General features: G+C 45.5%; 2 protein-coding genes and 1 non-coding gene across 4 annotated transcripts in view; 1 reads left to right on the forward strand and 2 right to left on the reverse strand.

The window, feature by feature from the left end:
- Mcph1 (microcephalin 1) overlaps positions 1 to 23,418 on the forward strand; it is a 203,649-nt gene that overhangs the window by 88,000 nt on the left and 92,231 nt on the right. For both annotated transcript variants that reach the window (XM_029532152.1, XM_021218977.2), the window contains one exon: positions 4,967 to 5,044. In XM_029532152.1, the coding sequence (XP_029388012.1) occupies positions 4,967 to 5,044 (78 nt within the window). The remainder of the gene's footprint in view (positions 1 to 4,966; positions 5,045 to 23,418) is intronic.
- Positions 7,454 to 23,418, reverse strand: part of Angpt2 (angiopoietin 2) — a 49,887-nt gene continuing 33,922 nt past the window's right edge. Inside the window, exons 4-9 of the mRNA XM_021218979.2 lie at positions 21,875 to 22,107; positions 19,734 to 19,864; positions 15,364 to 15,465; positions 14,348 to 14,514; positions 10,658 to 10,788; positions 7,454 to 8,340 (exon numbers count right to left, since the gene is read on the reverse strand). Of these exons, the coding sequence (XP_021074638.1) occupies positions 8,180 to 8,340; positions 10,658 to 10,788; positions 14,348 to 14,514; positions 15,364 to 15,465; positions 19,734 to 19,864; positions 21,875 to 22,107 (925 nt within the window). The 3' untranslated portion in view covers positions 7,454 to 8,179. The remainder of the gene's footprint in view (positions 8,341 to 10,657; positions 10,789 to 14,347; positions 14,515 to 15,363; positions 15,466 to 19,733; positions 19,865 to 21,874; positions 22,108 to 23,418) is intronic.
- Positions 9,723 to 9,829, reverse strand: LOC115062653. The gene has a single exon (XR_003842588.1). It is a non-coding gene; the product is annotated as a U6 spliceosomal RNA (small nuclear RNA).

A 23,418-nucleotide genomic window follows, 5' to 3' on the forward strand; every position in this document is an offset into this window, starting at 1 on the left:
ACAAGTAACAGTGTATTTCCATTGTTCTTGAAAATACTGAGCATGTTTCTGTGCGTTCAATCCTAGTTGATGGGGGAAGATAGGTTGGTAGATGGTGACAGAGACCGCCCTGCCACTGTTCTGGTCAAAGTAAATAAAAGACCATGTACGTTCCAGTCCCTACTCTGTCTGCTGACAAAGTGGACATGAAGCAGACCTTGAATAGTATAAAGTTAATTAGGTTCCAGTGGATTAAATCTGTGACTCAAATCTCCATCGGCTGTTTTATGCAGCTTACAAGAAACCCCCTCTTGCTCCTTTCTCCATAGGACCCTAAAGGAGCTCATATTGCCATAGTAGCCCAGGATGGCCTTCAGCTCCTTCTGTAGCTAGTGATAGCCTTAGTCAACTTCTGATGCTCCTGCCTCCACCTCCCACCACACATGTTGATGTTGTGCTAGGGACTGTCTCTAGACTTGCCTGCATGCTAGGCAACCACTCAACCAACTCAGGCTCCATCCTCAACCCGTGAAGTAGAATTTTTAACAGAAGAGCTGGATATCTGTTTTTCCCTAAACCAGCCCCAAAATATAGGTCAGGGAGGCTGGTTATCTGGAGCTGTGAAATAAACTCAGTTTTTTATAGTACAGTTACAGTAAGTTTGGTCATCAAAATCTCGGCTGTTCATAAATGTTTCAGCATGACCTACAGCAGTGCTGTCAAGTGAGTTGAATCAGCTTCACGTTGTATTTCATGTCAGCACTTAATCATTGCCGAGTGGAGCCGTTAGCTTTCTCAAGCCCAACCTGAGAAAGTCTCTCTTTCAGATTAGTTCTTGCTATCATCCAAAGCTGATCCACCATCACTTTTAATTAAAATAATTTGCTGTTGTTTTCTCTTTAAAAACGTTTCTTGAGAAGTTAAACATTAAGGAAGCTTTGCTTATGGCCTCTGCTTAAGAGATACTTTGTGAATAAAGATTGTTTGTCCTTGAGGTATTTTTGTAAGGCACTAAGGAAACATAGAACTGGGAGCCATGAAAACAGTTCAGTGAAAGAAAGTGCTTTCTGATAAGTAAGCCTGGCCACCGGGGCTCAGTTCCCAGGACCCACAAGGTGTCCTCTAATCATGGTGTTTGCAGATTTGTGAGTGCATAAGTATACAGGAATACACATGAATGCCATTTGAACACCATGGCTCCTAAACTGTCTACTGTACTAAGATCCATAGAATTTCTGCAAGTCTCTTGAATTGATGATTTCAGTTGTTAGCGTCGTTAACAGCCTTTACCCAGTTTCTATAGAAGTATCCATACTACCATTCATCTTTCATATGTCTGCACATCAGAGAGCCTTTAATTCCAGTGTCTTGGCGATGCTACTGGGACCTCCATGGTTGCTCTGCCTCTCTCAGAACTCAGGCTCATAGGCAAGCGTTTGATCCATGCGTCCCACTGCCATGACACCAGAATTCCCTTTTTGTGTCTTTCGTCTGATTTTCCATACTGTGGCTGCTTTGCAGTTGGGGCCAGGGGTGGGACCGAGGGTACAGCTATTACCCAACACAGAGGGAACAAAATGTATTAATGTAGCCTGGCTGGATTCCTGGGTCCCCTGTAAATGAAAAGGTGACAAAGGCCAAATCTCAGTATTCCTGTGCTTTTTTTTTTTTTTTCCTGGATAAGTGGCCCCAGAAAGACTGCCAAGTACCCACCTGAGGGCACTGTTCCCGCGTCCAGGGTGACATCTGTGCACAGGTTCCTTCTGAGCTCCGTTGCCCTTAGAAAAGCCATGGCTTCACCCTCATCTTGCCTCAGCAAAGGAGCTGCTCCTCTAACCTGCCCTCTCCCTGCAAGTTGCCTTCACCCCACTTTCTGCAGCTTTTGGGAACCTGCAGTAGGATTTAAATGCTCCGTTCCATCTCCAGACACTTGAGTCCCTGCCTTCCCCAGTTGGCCACCATTCTTCCATCTGCTCTGCATTTCACATGCATTTAGTTCCGCTGTCTCTTCTGTGCACCACTTCCCTCCTTCAGTCCCCAGTGAAGCTAAATGTATGCTTAGTTTACTCTAACAGCCAGATTTCAGCTGCATGATACATAACGGCCATCTTCACTTGTTCTAATAACAGCACCACTCTTTAGCTTTCCCCACTACAGCCAGATTTCCTCACACTGCCCAAGAGAATTATAAAAATGTGTGCAACGAGAAGAGACCTAGAGGGTATGGAGGGATGACTCAGCGGTTAAGAGCACTGTCTGCTCTTCCAGAGGTCTGGGGTTTGACTCCCAGCACCCACATGGCAGCTCACAACCATCCATAGCTGTAGTCCCATACGATTCAGTGCCCTCTTCAGGTGTGCAGATGTACATGCAGACAAAGACCCATGTGTGTGTGTGTGTGTGTGTGTGTGTGTGTGTGTGTGTGTGTGTGTGTGTGTATAAATAAGTCTTTTGAAGAGAGAGGGAGAGAAAGAGACTTGGTTCACTGATATAGAATGTATGAAGAGACGTCATCATCTCACTACATCTAAGAATAAAGCAAGAAAACTGTTCCTCTGACAGGTTCATCAGCAAAGTGTGGGTTTTAGGAGTGCTGGTCAGATGCCAACACTACCATTTCTGTTATCCCGTTTGTGTAATGCCTCTCCTGTGTTCAAGTCCCCAACCAAGAGTCACATACACACAGGATGTGGTCCCCGCTCATAATCCTGCTCCTTGCTGGATTTAGTCTCTTAGCTGTTTTCATCTTATGCAGTATTTTCTGGGAAATGTGTGTGGTTGGGTAACGTTATTTCACAAGCCCACCTGAAATCCTAGAAAACAGACTTCCACTATTTTGAATATTGTACTGAGCTAAAGATGGGTTTGGCTACTGTAAGGGCTTGTTGTGTCAGGAAACATTGTAAACCCCAAAAGACCACCAAGGAGCCGATTCTGATACAATCACATTAGGGTCTCTTTACTCAAGCTTGAACTTGGGCCACACCAGCTTCTCTAACCCAGCAGAACGGGATGGGGCTGAGCGCTCGCCTTCAGGCAAGCATTTCTAGAGCCAAGAAGTGGGTATCTAGCCTGGTACACATCTGACTAGGGGACCAATATGGCCTTTAACATAATTGGCTGCTGTTGGGAGCCAAACCATAAACGTAACTTCTACTTTCCGCCTGATTGGTGGTTGTTAGGAACAGAAGTGTCTAGAGGTGTAGATTTGTTGGGCAATAACCTGGAAACTGGTGCTAGATGTAGGTCTTGTTGGGGAGTAGGGGGTAACCTGGAAACTGGTGCTAGGAACTAGCCTGTTAATTTGAGTTCAACCTTAGGTCAGGTTCTCTAAGATGGAGTCTGAACCCAAAAGATTTAGCCTCTCAGACTAGAGTACAAAGTTGTTTTTCTGTATTATTTAGAGTCTGTGATTTTAGTGAAATCAAATCTGTGTTTTCTGCTACTTCTATGCAACATTTATTTTAAAGAAATTAAATATATCCATTTGCTTAGCAAAATCATACTATAAGTGCCTTACAATTTTATTTTCTGAACATTTAGAAAGGAGCAAAGTCAGAGAAGACGGATGTCCCCTTCGAACTTGTTTAGGTTCAGTTGACATTTTAATGTGGACTGAATTGGAACTTGAGCACCACACACGTTTCTATGGCTGACTTCTGGCCTCTAGCTGGTGTGCTGAATTTCCCACCACAGGATTCTACCATTGCCGCATGCTGACATGAACCTAATGTTGAAAGCACAGTTTATCTCCTGGGCTGATTATACAAGGTCGCAGAGACCCACATATCCTCAGCATTATCTCTAAAGGACAGACAGCACTGGGAGGCTGACAGCGATAAGGGGAGGGAACACCGCGTAATGTGGATGGCTTTAACCCACACAGTAATTGAACTTATTAAGATCCCTCTCCTTCCTCTCCTCCCTCCCTCCCTCCACTTATCTTCCTCCCTCCAATGGCATTTGGGCAATAAAAGTTAGGAGAAAACAGAAAAAGACAGTTAGATGACAAAGCATCCATGACCACGGGGATCTAATTGAAAACTGTGGTGTTTTCTTTGAGCGGGGGGTCCTGGGAGCATAACTTGCTGTTTCCCCTTCCTAACGGAGACATGGCTTCTCATGTTCTCCTTTACTCTCATGGACTGTCTTGAGCTCAACACCCTCATAGATATGACTTCTGACTCTCGGGTCTTGTGCTTGCCCCCCCCCCCCNGGGCCATCCCCTACAGTCCTACCCTACCACCACCTCTGCCAGCCCAGCACCAGGACCACAAATGCACCTCACCCACTTTTGACACAGGCTCTAGAGTTTACTCAGCTCCCTCTGCTTACACGACTTGCACTCTACCAGCTGAGCCATCTCCCCAGCCCTCGAGCCCGCCCTTCCTTCCTTCCTTCCTTCCTTCCTTCCTTCCTTCCTTCCTTCCTTCCTTCCTTCCTTCCTTAGCTTATAAAACTGGGATGTTCATGGAAGATTCTAAAGGACAATTTCAAACTTAGATTTCTAGCACACAGCATATCACATAAAAGCAGGATAGTGTTTAAGTATTTGATCTCATTAGGATGCTGTGTTAGTACTGTCAACTTGACAGGATGTGAAATCACCTACAAGCTTCAAGCTGCTACCCTGATTTCTCAGCCTTAAGGAACTGGGAGCCTCGGCAGCCTCTCTGCTTCTTACATTGCTTCTGTTGGGTATCAGGTGTTGGGTATCGGTGGGAGAAGCCACCAAGCTGGGTACTGGCCTCCATTTCTAGCCACACTAAGGTGTTTTTCTTAAGACGTTTGCTAATGGCTGGAACAGGCACCATGGAGCGTCCCAAAGTGCCCTGGCTTTTCTGTGTCTGATTTCAGACCCTTGGAGCTCATCGATGCTGGGCTTTTCGGGGGTTGCTTTTGCTCTGATCAAAAGTGATTCCAGCCTGCTACCCAACAGTCTAATCAATCCATGACTGATGCTCTCTGTGTGTTATGTCTCTCTTAGGTACTGTTGTCTTTAGAGTTGGGTCACTGGATTTCCGAGGAGCCATTTGAACTCTCTGAAACCTTCCCTGCAGCTCCGGTAAGTCAATTCTGTCCCAAAGTAGTAAATGCAACATGGTCGCTTAGGAAGCTGGTAGGATCGTAAACTCGGCATCATAGGTTAAGAGAGGTCTCACTCAAACAAAAAGGATGTCATCCCAGAAATGAATGCCATGTGTTTATTTATTTGTGACATCACAAGTGAAAACTTGAGAAAGACACTTGTAAAGTGCCATGAGAAATGTCACCTTGAAGAGTGTCACCTAAGCCAGGCAATCCAGCACACAGGAAACAGAATTGGATGGATTGCTGCAAGCTTGCTGCTGTCCTGGGCTGGAGGGTGAGACCTTTCCTCAAAAAAGGATTTTTAAAACTAATTAATCATGAAAGCCTATAGGGCTGTGCCGTTCTTTTTTTTTTAAAGATTTATTTGTTTATTATATGTAATTATACTGTAGCTGTCTTCAGACACTCCAGAAGAGGGAGTCAGATCTTGTTACGGATGGTTATGAGCCGCCGTGTGGTTGCTGGATTTGAACTTTGGACCTTCAGAAGAGCAGTCGGGTGCTCTTACCCACTGAGCCATCTCACCAGCCCAGGCTGTGCCGTTCTTAAGGCTAAAGCTAATGCAGATAAAACCGATAGGTATAAAGGCTGTGGCCTGCCAGCATTGTGATGGACTGTGCAGCAATTAAGGCTAATGCTAATACAGATAAAACCAATAGGTATAAAAGCTGTGGCCTGCCAGCATTGTGATGTAGTCTTCATATTTTGATATCTTTCCTACGCTCCACCTTATGAACTCTTAATTATTTTAAATATTTGCTAACTTAATTCTAACTTCTCAAATAATTAAGGCTTGACTGGGAGCAGGGGCTATACAGAAGTCAGCTTTCATTTCCAAACATGTTGATTGATTTGAGAGAGTTAATCTGAAAAGGCGAGTCTCTGAAAGACAGTGGCTGTTCTGGCTGTCCCCTGTGCTCTTGTGTGCTCTGGCTGTCCAAGTGGGCCTGCGAAGTGACCAGCAGGAAGCTGACCTCTGATCCCAGTCGCTCGCTCATCTAGCCCATCGCATTGTTTCTGTTTTCATTTCAAGATTACTGTTTTGATTTCCTTTCAGCTTTGTAAATGTTTTCTTAAGAACAGAAAAAAAAATTTCTCCCAGTAATTCTGTTTATTTAAAATACTGTGTAAGGAGCTGAAGAGTAAAGTGGAAACCATACTTCTTCCTATTCTCTGAGCTAAGAGAAAAAGAAGGTGTAACTCTCAGCAGCGCTGGTTAGCCTCCATCTTCCTTCATCCACTGCTGCCCGCCCTTCCTGGGTGACCATTTTTGACCGTTTTCCCACCTCAGTTCCTGCTGTTGTGGTCATACAAGAAACATACTGCTGTTTTTGAAGCTCTGGATTGTGTGTGTGTGTGTGTGTGTGTGTGTGTGTCAGATCTTTTAGCTGGGTACAAAGCCATGTTGGCCCCGTCGACATTTCCTAAATGTAATAATAGAAACAGTGGTCAAAAGGCAGGGACAGAGTTCTTCCCTCTGGAGTTAGCTGGCAGGAAGTGAATGTGGCAGAGGAGAAGGGCGCCTTGGCTACCCCGAGTCTGCAGATTGACCAGAGCACACAGCAAGGCCGTGTGAAAGGAGATGGGTTAGGGCCTCAGTTCTCAGCTGTGGGCAGATACCTTTTGGGGTCACATATCAGCTCTCCTGCAATCAGCTACTTACATCACTATTCATAACAGTAGCAAACTTATGGTTATGAAGCCGCAATGAAATAATTTTATGGTTGGGGGGTCACTACAACACGAGGAACTGTGTTACAGTGTCTCAGCATTAGGAAGGTCGAGAACCATTGCATTATAGAAATAAATTTTAAAAAATAGCATCTAGAAAGGAAGGATGGACAGATGGATGGACAGACAGACAAGGAAGGCTACAGGAGAAGTTGCACTAATGCTCTGTACATGTGTTCATTGCTACAGAGGCCACTCTGCAAGCTTAGGAGGGCTAGAACAGAAGGAGTTAAGGTTTGACACTTCTAAGCATAAAGTTGTGTTCTGAAACTTTTTCTAGGGGTACCTGGTTACATTTTGGCTTTCCGTTCTAAAACACATGTTCAGTTTGTTAGTGGATATTAAAAATGTTACTGAGGCAAATTAATTTTTTCTAAAAGTTAACTCAGAGAATTATGGCTTTGTAGATGTCCTAGGAAAGATGATTTTCCTCAACCACAAATTAAGTTTTAGCTTCATTTTCTAAAATGTTATCTTGTTAAACTAGGGAGCACATCTCTAGGCTAGAGCACTTTGCTCGATGCCGAAGTTCTTCATGAAACAGCATTTTCATCATTAACAGCAATCTTCCTTGTTACAAGACACAGATGTGTGTGTATGAAGACCAAAGAACAAATTATAAATATTATCATAAAAATTAAACATAATCATCTCAACTAATAACTTATATTTAATTACTAAAAATACCTTCATATTTAACAGCCAGGAAGAAAACAAAATAGTACAGTCTCCGCATTTACCAACGTGGCGCTTGTTTGCTGGTTACTCCAGAGATATGGGCAATTTTGCCATCTAGTAAATAGTATCCAGCCATTAAACCTAAGCTGTCAAGATAGGTAAAGGTGTTGTTTTCAAATGAACGTGTAAAGCACCCAAGAGGAAGACAGTGAGCTGTGTGCTTTTCCTGATGATGACCTGTGCCCACTGCTTAGAAGTCCTTGGATACTGGCTGCCACAGTGCGAGGACACGGCCTTGTCATTGTGACAGCCAAGCTGTGTATGTATTCACACTAGAAACCGTGCTTAGAGGAAAGTGGTCCCAAGAATTATCTGCACCATCTAAGTGTTCTGTTTTCCAGTTATTTGCTGATGAACTCCCATGTAACATTCTTCCTTGTGACGGAATCCGCACGCTGTCCCCTGATTCTCAGCCACAGCCTTCCCAGAGGTGTCTCTCCAGACCACAGTGCCTTTGGGTTTCCTTTGGTTGGTTAGCGGTGCAGGCTTAAGTGATACACTTCAGTCTGGTACACACAGACCCTCCCACCCCCAGGAACACTTCCTGGTATGGAAAGGGGCTGCTGTGCATTGGCGCCTCTCAGTGCTTTGGAGTTAATCTTTGGATGCAGCAAGTTCTTCTGGTAGTGTAGGCAGGCATTTAGAAATCTGCTGGCCGGATCATCATGGTTGTGGCCTTGAGCGAGTAGCCGGACCCCTTCCAGTAGTACCACTTGATACCATTGAACTTATTTGTATTCTGCTTTTGTGGGTAGTACTGTCCATTCAAGTTGGAAGGGCCACATGCGTCAAACCACCAACCTGTGAAAATGAAGCACAGAAGCAAATTAGGACTGGGTAGCCGCACCTTGTCTGCAGGACTCAGCTGGGCACACACACCCCCCTGAGGTATGGGAAGAGCTACATTGATTTGTTATTCCATAGACACAGACTGCACACCAGTGCAGTCCCAGTGCTGTGGTAGCATGAGTTCTAACACATACCCTAGCTGCTTTTGTACAGAACCCTTGCTACATGAAGAAATGTCGGTCAGTGCTGTGTGAAAACCTGTCATCCATGGTGCATTGTGGGGTGAAGACATGGAGAGACTGCTGGCAGATGTGGGTAGAAGGTGGGCCAAATGGTTCCCATTCCCCTCCATCATGTATATTTGGTTGGAACAGAAGCCAAGTGGGAGAGCTAGGGGGAAAGGGATCTTAACACTACAAAGTGCGGTACTGAGGGAGAGTCAGGCAGAAGTAAGGACCCTTCCCACAAATAGGAGCATGGCAGGCGATGGGATTCACCATATGAAGGAGAAGCCTAGACGATATACTAATCCAGATTTATCTTTAAGCCTTAAGTGGGAGACACACTAGTTGTATAATATTTATGTTTCTTTTTAAATCCAGAAAACAACAACAAGAGTAGACAGTAAAGAATGTGGGCGAAACACCAATTCTGAGGGCACCTCAGGGACACAGTATTAAGAGGGTAGCTTCTCTTAAATATTTTCCTCCTGGGCACTGCCGCTTGGAGACACCCCTAGCTGGTGATTCTGAGAAATGGGAGTGTATAAAAAGAGCCTGTGTTGTGTAAAACCCTAGGGCTGTGGAGAAATATCAGTCACAGATCTGCCCTAGCCTTCGGACACCATCGGAGTCATTGCTTCTGTGCACTTTTCCACAAGCCACCTTCCCTGTGGGCCAGCAGATGCCTTGGAACTTGGCCTCTTCCAAGCCAGAGCTCCCCACTTTCCTCCCCTGGCTGCTTGCCTCCTCCCGAGTCTCTCCCGACTCCATTCTCAGCCCTTAAATCTTGAACTGGGTAAATAAATGAATTGTGTCCTTGGTAGGGAAGCAGCTCTCCTGCTCTCTGGAACCGCAGCACATGGGTGGTCTGAGAACAGTCAGCCTCTCCAGAGAGCTCTAAGTGTGGGAACGAACAGCAAGCCGGCTCGGGATCAGGGGTGCTGCGGCCCCAGAACCTACCCCTACCCCGACTGTCGTGTGGCTTTGAAGACAGCTGTTACAGTGAGATGAGAGTCTAGCCCCCTTTACAGAACAGTTCAGTGGGGTTCTCTCCTTTGAATAATTACAGCTATTGGAGAAAACTTATGCCACCAAGTGGCCAATCTGCTACCCCAAGAATCCAGGATCTGCAAAAGAGTGGAACCTAATTCTTTCATGAAATTTAATTTTTTTAAAAATATGGAACACTTCACAAATTTGCGTGTCATCCTTGAGCAGGGGCCATGCTAATCTTCTCTGTATCGTTCCAATTTTAATATATGTGCTGCTGAAGTGAACACGAAGTTTCAATTTCTAAATTTCATTTTATGAATATAGCCTCTTGTTATTGTTGCTGCACGAATTCTTTACTGAAGAGCAGGCATGGTTCAAGCTTAGATCTCTTACTTGTCTTAGAAGCTTTTATTTTTATAATTTAATTCATTTTATTTATTTCTGGTGTGGAGATCAGAGAATTGTAAGGAGAAGTTCTCACATTTGGCCACGAGGAACCCAGAGATCAAACTCAGATGTCTGGCTTGACGGCAAGCATGTTTACTCAAAGAGCCATCTCACAGGTCTGCGATAGAGTCTCATCAAACCTTGAACTCTAGATTCAGCTAGGCTGACAGGCAAGACAGCCCCAGCGCTGGAATTGACACACACCACATATTCATCCTTTGTACAAGGGTGCTACAGACCTGACCGTGCACATGGCGGGCACCTTACCCACTGAGCTGTCTTCCCCAGCCCACTTTCTTGCTGTATGTAAGCATCACTGCATGAAAGAGGCAGCTGAAAAGCCCTTGACTGGATATTAAACAGAAACAAAGCAAGATGCAGCCAAACCTTTCTCTTATCATCTGGTCAGGGGGCCACTTAATGTCCCCTGGCTCACTCCCAAGCATCCTGAGAGTACACTGTCACCCTTGTGACAATCCCAGCTCCATGTTGTGTTCTCACATCACACTTGACTAAAAGGAGGCCCAACCAATGAACTGGTAGGCTGATGGCTTGTCTTCTTAAGGCCATTCATTGTCAGGCACTCATTCCAGTCTGAGCTCGACACTGCCAGTCTTCTATGGTAGGCAGCTGCTTCTTGCCAATTCAAATAGGAAGCGCCGCCTTACCTCCTGAGAGCATCTGGGAGCACTTGCAGATGCATTTGTCGTTGTCCGAATCCTTTGTGCTAAAATCACTTCCTGGTTGGCTGATGCTACTTATTTTGCCCGCAGTGCCTGTGAGTCCCGTAAGGTGAATCCTGGAACATGCAAAGGAAAAAATAAAAACTGTAACTGGCTAGGATTGTTGATTCACCATAGTGGAAAATTTCTCGTGGTGAAGAATTCCATTCTACAGAATGCACTCGGGCCAGTCAGTACACTCTAGTACCCACTCCGTACAAAATACTCTGTACTGGTATAAACAGGAACCAACTTATCATCAAACCCTCTGACAGAGAGGGAGGGATGTTTTCGTGACAACTTCAACACATACTGTCTGCACCAGCATCAGCAGACCTTAATGGGGCCTTGTAATTCATTTTCCCTCTGCATTCAGATGAGCAGAAGGCGTCTGCAGCACAAAGGGGCTTCTCACAGACCCCCCCCCAACCACCACTGTCCCTGTGGAATGGCTATTAGAGTGACCAGATACCCTCCCTCTTTGTGGTCTGAAGGGGTAAGAGCTGGGGTGGAGAGGCTAGAAGACAAGGCTGAGGAGTTTGGGGTAGTCCCTATAGCTGCTTTTCCTTGATTCTGGACACTGGTATAATAAACCTGTCTGACCTCAGAAAGGGAGCAAATGTCAGTGCCCAGACACCTGGTCATGGACCACACTGTTAGACTATTGCCAAAGTGTGGCCTGCAGCAGTCAATTGTGCCAGCAAGGAGAATCTAAAGGTCAGGATAAGCATAATCGCTTTAATTACTATTTTATTTTGTTTTGTTTTTAAGGCAGAGGGTTATGCACTGTAGCTTAAGCTGGCCTGGAACTCACTAAGCAGCCTAGGTCGACATTGAACTTGTGGCAGTTCACCTGCCTCAGCCTGCCAAATGCTGGGGTTACAGTCATGGATGGCCATGCCCACTCAGAACATATAATTCTCTAAAATGTCACAAACTGCCCGTGGTCAGATGTTTTAAGTCAGGCCAGAGCTGGGTCTCACAGAATAGGGTGACGTAAGGATGTCCTGTTGGTGTCTTGGCATGTGAGTAACCAGCTCTGGCAAACTAGCATGCTGAATCCCGATGAGCTAATGAGTTGTAGACACAAGAGTCTCTGGGCTAGGATGCCATAAGGGGAAATCCTACATGGTGACTGGGAAGTGTCCTTTGAGCCCCCAAATGTTCTCTTCTTTGTAAAGCTCTCTGTCCTTGCCAACCACCACCTTGGGAAGATTCACTTGTCAGTATCTCATGTGGGAACAGGCAGAAGAGAGGGAGAGACCACTGTCCCAGGCTCTGCCACATGTCTGTCTGTACAGTGAGTGCTCCTGGCAGCCCCAGAACAGCAGCCGCAGCATGTGGAGAATTAGTCCTTGTGTGCTTGGGAACCTGAAATAGATTTCTTTCTGGTCCTTCTCCATAAGCCTAGGCTGGCCTGACATTTACCATCCCCCCCTTTACATTCTCTCCTCCCCCTCACCCCACCCCCAGCTAAGGCTTGTCTTCCTTTTCAGTCTCTTGTCTTCTTTGAAAGGTCAGTTCTCAGGGGACTCATTAAATGTGCTGCAAAGGCAAGTAATATAAGAGAGAAAGCTATTTTTATTAGTCTCTCTTTGAAAGGTTATTCAATCTTAGAGCCTTTTGGAGGCCTACCAGACAAAAGTACATCCTTTCAAATCTGTTATTAAGAACAGCCTTGAGTTGGCCATGACATTGCTCATACCTACAATCCTAGTATTTGAGGGGTGGAGGCAGGAGGATCGGAAGTTCGAGGTCATCCTTGACCACATAGCAATTTCAAGACTCGCTTGGGCTACACGAGACCCTGTCTTGGGAATCAAGAGAAAGAAAGAGAAGGGGGTGGCAGGGTGTGAGCAGGCAGAAAGACTGTCATCTTCCTTGGTGCCCCTTTCTATTGCACTCCTTGTTTTCCTTCTTGTTCTCCTTGGCGGGAAGCACGTTCCGCTCTGAAGCTTGGCTTACTCTGCACTTTCTCAAGCATTATTTATGGGGTACTTAACTGTATTAGCATCCTCTTAATTAGTGTAGCAAGTTTTTATGGATTATTATTGTTTTACATTTCCAAGTAAACAGCCTCAAAAACCAGTGGGGTTGTTTTTCAAATAGCATCTTCAAAATATGTTTGCATTTCCAAAAGAACCTTAGCTTACAATATTTTTTATAATGTCATTTTGGAAGGGTGAGGACCCATGTAGTAATATCTCCTTATGTAAACAGGCTAATTCTTCATCTCTGTGTTTCTTTCTTTAAAAAAATTAATTCCTCTAATGTAGATTCCTAACTGCTGCCAGTTAAGGAAATATTTAGCTTGGAGATAGCACAATGAAGGCCACTGTGCCTTGGAATCCATTGACTTCTGGGCTCTGGAGTCCAGCAAGACCGTCTGGGTGCTGGGTTCCCGTGTGTCTTCCCATGCACCCCCCTCCAGGGAATCCTGATCTTCCTAAAAGGTCACCGACCTTTCCAGTGTCACAACAGGCTCTTTCTGCTTTGAAAACAGCTTCTGAGGAATCGACACCCACTGTCTGTAAAAAGCAGACTGTTCCTGGCAGCACGTAGCTCTCAGGTCAGGCCCCAGGCTCTGAGCTGGCTTCCCTGTGCTGTCCACTGTGACTTCCCTAGGACACCAGCCAAGGATGTTACAGCCAAGCTTCCTCTCCACGGGGCCTGGGCGCCACTGAGATAGAGGTGGCACTGTGGGCCATGGCTTTGTTTATGGAGGGCCTGTTGTGCGTCATCTGTTGTCTGTAGCTTCAGGTGGGTCTGCCCTGTGCTCTGTGGACACAAGCAGTGGGTGCCCACATTCTTTGGACACCTGAATCCCGAGGGGCTCACACACCTGCTTCTTTGGAGCCACCATCATGAGCTTCCTGGCCAACACCCCCGTGGCACCTGGATTTGAGTGTTCCACCATGTAGAGAGATTCCAGCACCTCATCCATGGCTCTCATCATCCACACAGAAAGCCAAGTCCTTGGTGTTCTCCTGCCTTATGGTGCTTTACAGCCAGAGGGTAAGTGTGCTGTCAGACTTGCCCATCCTCTTGGAACATTTGAGATTACTGTCAGCAGCCAGATGGGGATGAGCTGACATCCGAGGAGGTGCTGTGACTCAGCTGTGTGTTCTGCTTTGGAACACACAAAGTTCTTAATTTGGAACTGAGCACAACTGTTAGCTGTGTTTGACCTTCAAAACATGGGCTAACTTTTAATATCTTAGGTAAGAAGTCAGTATGCCCCAGGTGTCTGTCTGTCCTTATGTACCATATCTATCAAACGGATATCTCATTACACCTAGCCTGTCGCTCAGAGCACACACAGGAAAGCAACAGATGCAAAACTGCCCTCCCAGTTTTTTGCACATTGTCTAACCACAGGTAGAAAGCTATGATCCATCTGTTCATCTTTCAGTCCTAGGGACTGAGTTTAAGGTCTTGACCATGCTAGGTGAGTGCTACTCCAGTGAGTGATGTCACTAGCCAAAGCTAGGATTTTGAAACTAGAGAAACTGAGAGACGGCGATGCCCCCTAGAAGCAGCAGTTCTGTGTGACCCAGTTGTGGCTCTTGGTTGGATGAAAGTCTGGAACAGTTACACAGAACGGTGTTGTGGTTTTCTCAGTGACAACTTGCTTACCTGTAGTTGGACTCTTCACCAGAGAGGTAGAAGTGATCGTACAGCGAATGCGCCTCGCTGCCTTCCCAGTCCTTCAGCTGGATCTTAAGCACGTAGTGGTGCCGACTGGTCAGCTGGGAGACAAACTCGTTGCCCAACCAGTACTCTCCCAGAGGGCTCCCAAAGCCCTGCGACCGAGAGAGTAGAGTTAGTCCAATGTTTGTTCTTGTGTTTGGAATCCACTTAGCATTCAGTCAGAAGACGGTACTCCTAGCCCTGGGCTGTACAAATGCAAGGTCTTGCACACAGGAAAAGATCTTTTTTTTAATTTAATTTTGAGAGAGAGAAGAGGAGTCGTAAATACATGCCACCATGCGCCTGTGGATGTCACCAGCACCGTGGGCATTAGCTGGACTCTCTGCCTTATTTGGTGCAGACTTTCCTTTCACCGCTGTGTTATTCCAAGACCAGCTGGTCCACAGGGGCCTAGGGGGTCACTTGTCGTCTCTCCTTGTCACAGGATTACAGATGAGAGCTAATGTGTTCAGCCCTATACCAGTTCTGGGGATTCAAAATCAGTTCCCCACACTTGCACAGCAAGCATCTTATGCATAAGTCATCTCGCCAGCTCAGGAAATAGATTTTTTTTTAAGTCAGTTTTCAGGACCTGAGCTGTTCTTAGAAATATAACTGTTCCATAGCTAAAGCCACTAGGATAACCATGAACAGAGATGCTGTTGTTGGGAACAGCCAGACCAACCTGGGTACCATGAAATGTAACTATAGTAGTGACATTTACACTGTGGAAGCCTCACAACAGAGCAGCTTGCCCGGAGTGCTCTGTATTGTGTTTCAGTTCTTTGACTATGACATTTTTTAAGAGAGAGAGAGAAATGGCTGTGCACAAAGAATCGTATCATAAGTAACTTCTTCAGAAGCCATCAGTCAGTTCTGAATTTGTGTTAATTAAAAGTTCTGAAGAACATGGGAAATAGCTTTCCCAAAGGAAAGTACTTTCTTAGTGCATGCTTCCTTACCTCTTTGTATTCTTTCCACGTCCTCTGGAAGTCCACACTGCCATCTTCCCGGTGTTGGATGACTGTCCACCCTCCTCCACCCACGTCCATGTCACAGTAGGCCTGCAGGAGAAGCACACGGTTACTACTGAATGTTGGTGACCCAGGCCCGTGGAGCAGCGGTGTGTTCCCAAGGGCTCTGTGGTAACCAGTGGAGTGAACGTTGCTGTCGGATCATTAGAGTGATTTTCAAGTGGTGATGACTCACAAACAGTCGAATCACATGACACACCGGTGAAAACGGAACTTCCTGCTCATCATGTGCTCTGGCTACAGAGTCCCACACCATATTTGTTTTTGAGAGTGATTCCCTGTGCCTGGGAGACTGGCAGATTCTCCTCAAATCCCACATCTTTAGGAAAACACAGTCTTGTGTTCATAACATTGACAACTCCCGCTGCTGGCTACACCCACTCTGTCCATTAGCTACAAGGTACCAAACTTCTGCCATGTTTTCCTGCTGTTGGGCTTCCTTTGTGTGCAGAGAAAGCCAGGTTCTCCTGCCTGTGAGCGCCAGCACCATGTGACCCTGCTTGAACAGGCAGCTCTGACACAGGGGTTTGAGTTCAGGCTTCTACACACTTCTCTTGTTGCCTGTGGCATTTTTCCCCATTGTTTTATTTCTGCTTTTAAACTGCCTCAGTGATCTTTAAAAATTTTGCCTAGAACACAAAATTCTTTGGACTTGCATGTTTAATTTCAACTCAGCTGGAGTTTTATTGTAAAAATTAAAACCCCTGAAAATAAGATTATATAAATACTTTTCAATTATGAGATTACAGTAGAACCAAAAAAAAATTTTTTTTCCAGAACATAAGATAATTTCCCTAAAGCATACATGGTAGAAATATTAGGCTTCCCAGCCAGTTGTCAGTATTCTTCCTTTGTTCATTGCTTTGGTCTTTGGAGACCTAGGAGGACCATTTTTGCAGGGTTAACTTTAATAAAGCTGCTCTGTGTTTGTGATTTAGGACCCTAGGGACAAGAGCTAACAGAGCCACACGAACCTCTCACCCCATTTCTTCATAGTGCCTATAAGGAACAAAACCCAGAGGAATCCATACTCTCTGCCATGTTGTTCTCCCCTGTTGGTCATGGACCTTGAGACCATCAGTGAACTGCTTTACTGAGGCCTCTCTCTACAACTGTTAGACCTCCCCACAAAGGTCCTGGGCTCCTATTTCCCTCCCTAGTGACTTGAGTTTAGAAAGACCTGGTGGCATGAAATAGAATCACTGTGTCCTCGGTGTAACTATTCAAAAACACATGACAGACTTGCTGGACAAACTCTCCAGGTTATCCTAGGACAGATTTGCTGAAGAAACCCCGGTTGTCACAGTGTATCGAGACTGCTTTGTGTAGTTAACCACCATTTGACTCTCTTTTGTGCAACTTGTCAGATAACTCACACGAGTTATGTGCCATCTCACACCACTCTGAAGTCTAGAAATGATTGATTTGACGCAGGTTCATTTGGCCAGTCACAGGGCCAATATGTGAGAGGAATTTGAATATGGCCTCCTTGATTCCTGTGTCCTATCTTTTCCATGGCAGCATGCTACCCAAAGCAGACAAATGTGAACCTTTTGATAGGAGGACAGCTTAACACTGAGGTCAGTTCATGAGGAATCCTTCATCTTATTTCCCTGCGATCAACCAGACGGCCAGTGCTGCACCGTCCTACACAGTGTCTTCTAAAGTCTCACTTGGGGCACTAGGACCCCGTGGCTATGCACACACATTAACTCCCCAGCATCCTGAGTGGCTTGTTGGTAAATGGGAAGAAATGTTTGTAGTGAGCCCACCCTTGTTCTAGTATCTGATTCCTTAGTTCCTTAGTGTTAAAATCTTCACAGTGCACTTGGTTGCCTGATGGTATTTAAAGCAGGCTCTTTTCCTGCCTAGAGGATCATTTTGTCTTGTGGGAGTCAAAAGCAAGAGTCCCAACGTTGAGGGTCACTGCTACTACATAAATAAACTACATGAACCATGTTTCTCTTCGCTTTGAATCCATTAGGGACCATGACAAAGTTACTAGAACATTCTCCGAATGCTTTGTCCAGCTTTTTAAGAAGCGAAGAACAAAGCCTTTGTGAGAAACAGAGAATTACGGTTCACTGGGTTGTGAAATTTGCAAAAAGAGATAATATTCTTGTAGAGTATCCACACGGTCAGGAGATGCTCAGTAAAAATATTGACAAGGATCAGAACAAGATCTGAAAGGCAGCAGCGCCCAGACCAGGGCACGGCCACTTCCGTTACAGCAACCTGGGGGCACTGAGTGCTTTTGATTTGCGTGCCTGTGCTTGGCACAAGGACCCAAGGCCTTAAGCTGTTGAGCACGTGATGCTCGAGTTACATGCTGTGCCCCAGCTTCAGGCCTTGGAGAAATGAGTAAGTTGCAGACGCTAGCCCACGGCACTGGGAGGCTTGTGCTGAGCGGTCTAGGGAAGGAGACGATTGTGCTTCTGACTAGCACAGCGCATGCCTGCGCTTCTCACGGACGCCCTGTGCAGTGTGTAGCCCACATACAAGGAAACCTAATGTAAATACCATGTTTACTTAGTTATTAAATTGATCAAATGTAAAGCTGCCATACTGAAGCCTTGATCTAATTCCTTAGAATTAGATGGCCATGCCCACTGTGACCGCTTGTGCAGGCTCCATGTGTCATTTATGCCAGGGCCATCTCTGGTACTGTCACACCCTGGAAGGTAGGGTGACAGGGTAGTAACATAGGATCACACTGTCATTTATAGAACATCTAGTCTGGAAGGAAGTTTAAAAGTAACAATATAATACAGCCCAGTTATTTTAATTTTTAAATCTTTATTTTATTAGTGTGATGGTGGAGGGGGTTAGATCAGGTGTGAGCATACAGGGGTGTAAAGGGAAAACATGCAAGTAGGGGTCAGGACAACTTTTGAGTCAATCCTCCCCTTCCACCTTGTGACCCAGGAGTTACACGGAGGTCACCGGGCTTACATGGCAATCACTTTCACCCATTGGGCTACCTCACCATGTGTAGATTAGGCGTTTTAGAAAAGAACTCAAGGTTTTGAAAAACTTACTATTCCTGGCCATGTAAATGGATTTCTTCTTACTGAGAATATCTAAAGGGATTATAAATCTGTCTCTAACCGTGACCTAGACACACGATCCAGAGCACTGGATCTTCACATCTCCTCACAAATTGGGAGGGCAGCTTGATGTCTGGCAGGAAGAGCGTTCCCAGAGCAGTGTGACTGTCCCAGATTCACAGTGCTTACAGTGTGCTCGTAGCCTCTGCTGCTCCTGTCCCTGTTATCACCAGGCCAAGAACATGGCAGGCATCTAGTGACAGACACCATAATGCAAAGACCTGTCTGTGCTGCAAGCTGCATAGCAGAGAGTGGAGACCCTCAGTCTGGGGTTGCTGGATTTTTGTCTGCAGCAAGCTGTATGGCTTCTCCCCTCCTCCCAGTGCTCTGCTTCTAGGTCACCAGGGACATTAACTGATTTTCAAGGTTGGTTTAAAGCAGCATAAGTGAATTATATTTCTTTGGAAAGTATTATTCTAAAGAGCACAATATTTGTTTTTAATTCATAATCAAAGTGGATGTTAATGTTTCAAATTCTACATCTTTAAACTCTTAAGCGCTTATATTTTTCTTTGATACCATGTTAAATTCTGAAGATAATACCGAGTTCAAAAAGATGCTACTTCCAGGAGCCTCTGGAAATTTCTACTTTGACACAGCTTCTCATGTATGTGCTCTGCTCAGCCTTCGTGGAGTCTAAAGAAAGAGTGGCCAGTAGGACCAAAGAAGTCCATCAGAGCAATAAAAGTATTCTTGCTTTGTGATTTTCTTGTGAAAATATTTTACTCTGCTGACTTTATTAAGCTTTGGCTGCTAAGTGCGCACCTATCTACAGTTTCTATGATGAGAAGGGAAATGTGTGCAGATCAGGGCCTCCTGAACAGTTGTGTTAGGTGTGGTCGCAGTGAGCTCTCCCCAAAATGAAGTGTAACTGTTGCTTAGTAAAATGATAAAAAGACAAGCTCTGGTTAATCCAGCCTCAGTTTGAAGAAGATATATTCATTGAAATTCATGAGATGTTAGCAACTTGGGGGAAACGCCTGGGTGTGTGCATCATTTCAATAGGACATGCGTGTTGGGGGAAGATAGAGCTGCTGACCCTCTGCTCAGCATCTGTGTTCTGTACTCCGCAATGTCAGAGCCCTCAGTGTGAGCCTGGGAAGAGCACGAGGCATGGATGCTAAGGGGCTCCTTGGCCCATGCGGTGATACAACGGAGCCCCCGCAGCTGCCATGGGTCATCCTGTCTTACCTTGATCTCCTCTGTGGAGTTGGGGAAGGTCAGCGTGTAGATGCCACTGGTGGTGAGTCCTGACTTGAAGATTTCCGCACAGTCTCTGAAGGTGGTTTGTTCTTCTTTACGGACAGCAACAGAGCTTTTGGCTGTGTTTAAAAAGCAGCAGGCATTGAAAAATGGGGCTTTTGAGTGGGGAGAGATGCCTGTTATTCAGGGCATAGACATTTGTTCTCGTGTAAGCAAGACAGACAGTCAGCTTGATTTGCTCCTGAAGCATGTTTGTACAAATAGCTCTTACTAACTCTGTGTGTGTGCGTGCGTGTGTGCGTGTGTGTGTGTGTGTGTGTGTGTGTGTGTGTGTGTGTGTGTGTACATGTGCCATGGTGTGGATGTGGCAGTCAGGGGACAATTTGCAGGAGTCAGTTCTCCTTATACCATATTGGTCCTGGGGATTTAAACATTGAACATTGTTTTTTGGTGACCAGCACCTTTATCCACTGAGCCATCTTGCCTGTATCTTACTCCCTTTTAAAATCAACCGTGTGTAATGTGCGTACTTCATAATAAGCTGCAATAAACCACTCCTTTAAAATATTTCCTTCTTGACTAGACTTGGGCAAACATTGTAAAAGAACAAAGGGAGACACCTAATTCCCTCCACCATCACCCCAGGTCCCTTTGACAGTTTCCCACTGAAGTTAGAATGGACACATGCACATTCTGTGTATGTCTGAGGCTTAGGTCTTTAGTCTTTTTAGAGTATTAAATGAAGGTCTGAGAAGAGGGCTCGGTGTTAGCTCAGAGTACTTGCTGAGCAAGCCTGAGGTCTAAAGTTTTTATGGTTAGCACCCATATAAAAATCTCCAATGTGGCAGCACACACCAGTAACCCCATGCTTGGGGCTAGGAGACAGGATTACTAGAGCTTGTTAGCTGTAAGCCCAGCTCTGGTTCAATGAGAGACTCAGAAGTCACTTGGCATCTTTCCCAGCCTGTGCCTGCATGCCCAGGCACACATACATCTCCACAGGCACCAGACAACACATAATCCAGTACCAAATGACAGACTTAGTGTCCTCTAGTGTTAAGAAGCTGTGACATGAGAGTCTGTACCTTTGTGGGAGCACAATACCTACTTATCTATATGTTTAAACTCTTTAAGTCTAGACCTTATATGCCTATAAATTCCCTTCCAATTCTAATTCTGCCGTTACTGTTTCAACTACCCGTTCTTCCCACAGCCACCCAACCCACCTACCCACCCCACACCTCAAAAGCACCAAATAAGGGGACATCGTGAAATAAACCACAGTAAGGATGAGGTCAAAGCCAGTTAGGAAAAAATCCTACAGATAAACATTACAAAGATAGCATTACATCTTTAATTAATGACTGAAAAATCTCATCTTCCCTCCTTCACCCGTCAGAAACTAAAAGAAGCTAGCAAGTCAAAACTGTAGTGAGGAAGGCTAAACATCTTTCAGGGGATGGTCAGCAGTGGGAACTGGTGCCTCCTCAGTGCCAACCATGCCATACATGGGCAGTGGGAGCCTCGCACTTATGTGTCTAGCAGTGTGCCCATTTGAAAGCCAAAGGCAGAGAGATTCACCGTGGCTTCCTAACTTGCCAGCCAGCCTCCTCCATCAGACTGATGAGGGAACTAACTCAAGATGAGAACTCTGCAGCCTTAAATCACCACTGTCCTTGGGGGTTGGGGCCATACTGTCGGTACAAGGCTTACTCTGCAGTCTGAGCTCTAGAACTCGCATCAAAAAAACCAAGCCAGATGTGGCCGCCCAGCCCTCAGTGCTGAGGATGTGGAGATGAGTAGATCTGTGCGGCTCCTCATGGAGCTCCAGGTCAGCAGTGGGAGACTTTGTCTCTACAGCCAAAACGAATGGCACCCGAGGACAGACACCGGCCTCTAGACACACATTTATACACGTGCCAATGACCATGCACCCAAACTGGGTCAGTCCTTGGTGATAAGTCATTAGTATAATACATGGCCTCCCCCTCCCCCGTTCTCTTTGGCTTCTTAGTGCTTGGGCCTTTGCTGAGACTCTTGTACTTCAGACAGAGCACCCAAGACAGGCTGTGTTGGAGTGTTGAGGGTTTGCTGAGTGTGGGTCATCGTGGGGGAGGAGCACTACTCACAGTTGGGCGATGACATCATGGTCAGCAAGCTGTTGACGGTCTCCATTAGATCGTGCTGCTGCTTCTGAAGGACCGAGTTGTTGACCGTGGCCGTCACCAGCTTCTTCTCCAGCTCGTCAATGACGGAGCTCTGCTTGGACACCAGCACCTGGAGCTGGTCCTTCTGCTCCTTCATGGACTGCAGCTGCTCGCTGTGCTTGCCCTCCATGGCCAGGACTTTCTGTTCTAGGAAGCTTACGGGGAAGGGGTTTGTAAGTGAAGGGAGCTCCACACGCACGTCTCAAGGCCTTGCCAGCCAAGTACATGATAAAATCTCATCCTTTCCAAAGCCAGTAAACCCCTCTCTCTGTTCCCCGGAGGCATTTGGTTAAAGCACAGTATAAAGTAGGAAGATTTAGGGACTGGAGATGCGGCTCAGTGGTTAGACACACTAGCTGCTCTAGTAGAAGACATGGCTTCAGTTTCCAGCAGCCCTATTGTCTCTCACAACTACCCATAACTCCACGTTCTGATATATAGTGTTGAGCGTAGCTAGCTTCCATGATCCCAGTTCTAGGGGATCTGATGCCCTCTTGCAACCTCTCTGGGAACCACACACACAAACATGCTCATACCTATGTGTAAGCAAAAGCCTCTACACATACAGGAAGCTTTAAAACAAACAAACAGCAACAAAAACAAACTTTTTTTAAGTAGGAAGATTTCTCATAGCCCAGTGAAACCGTTCAAATTGCTAAGGTGAGCTACTTAAGTGTGCTCGTGCAAGTGGGTAAACCGGTCCAGTCCACAGTGGGGCTGTTCAAGAGTACACTGGGCCTAGGCTATAGACTGTGTCACAAGCACTGCCGGCCACAGCTTCTGGGGAGGTGGCATTATTTCAAGCTTACTTTCAGACTGCTTTTCTTGAGTGTGAGCCGCGAGTTCGAAGTGGACCTTTGGATTGTGTTACCTTTCTCCTAAAATATTTACATTTTAATATGAATCATCATAACGGCAGCTACGCTCTCGATACCCTGTGGCAGATATTCTTCTATGATGGAGGTGCATGTGATCCTCTGGCTTTTTGATATTAAGTGACTTATTCAGTTGTGTATTGGTTCCCTCATCTGTAAACTGGGTTAATATTACCCACTGCAGGAGGCTGGTCCAGGGAATAAGTGCATGTAAAGGTATAAACAGACTGGTGGTTGACAGAAAGACATATTATTTATTACCAGTATCAACATTATTGTCTCATGTTCAAGAAAAAAAGCGAACAAAAATAAAATTTAGACACAATAAATCACATCCAACAGACACACCCAGGTGTCTGGTGCCAGATCTTTCTTACTCTAAACTCCATGTTGTTTGTTTGTTTGTGGTGTTGGTTTTGGTGTGGTTTGGTTTTTTTTAATCCATTTTCTTTCTCTGGGGAGTTTATCCAGCCTGTCTCTTTTTTTTTTTTTTTTTTTTTTTTTGTTTTTTTTTTTTTTATTAGTTTTTATTACGGCATTCCTGGCTGTCCTGAAATAATTATTGTATCAATTTTGAAGAGGATCTTATAA

This window comes from Mus pahari, chromosome 19 (genome assembly GCF_900095145.1).
Source record: "Mus pahari chromosome 19, PAHARI_EIJ_v1.1, whole genome shotgun sequence".
In the NCBI taxonomy this organism is placed as follows: domain Eukaryota; kingdom Metazoa; phylum Chordata; class Mammalia; order Rodentia; family Muridae; genus Mus; species Mus pahari.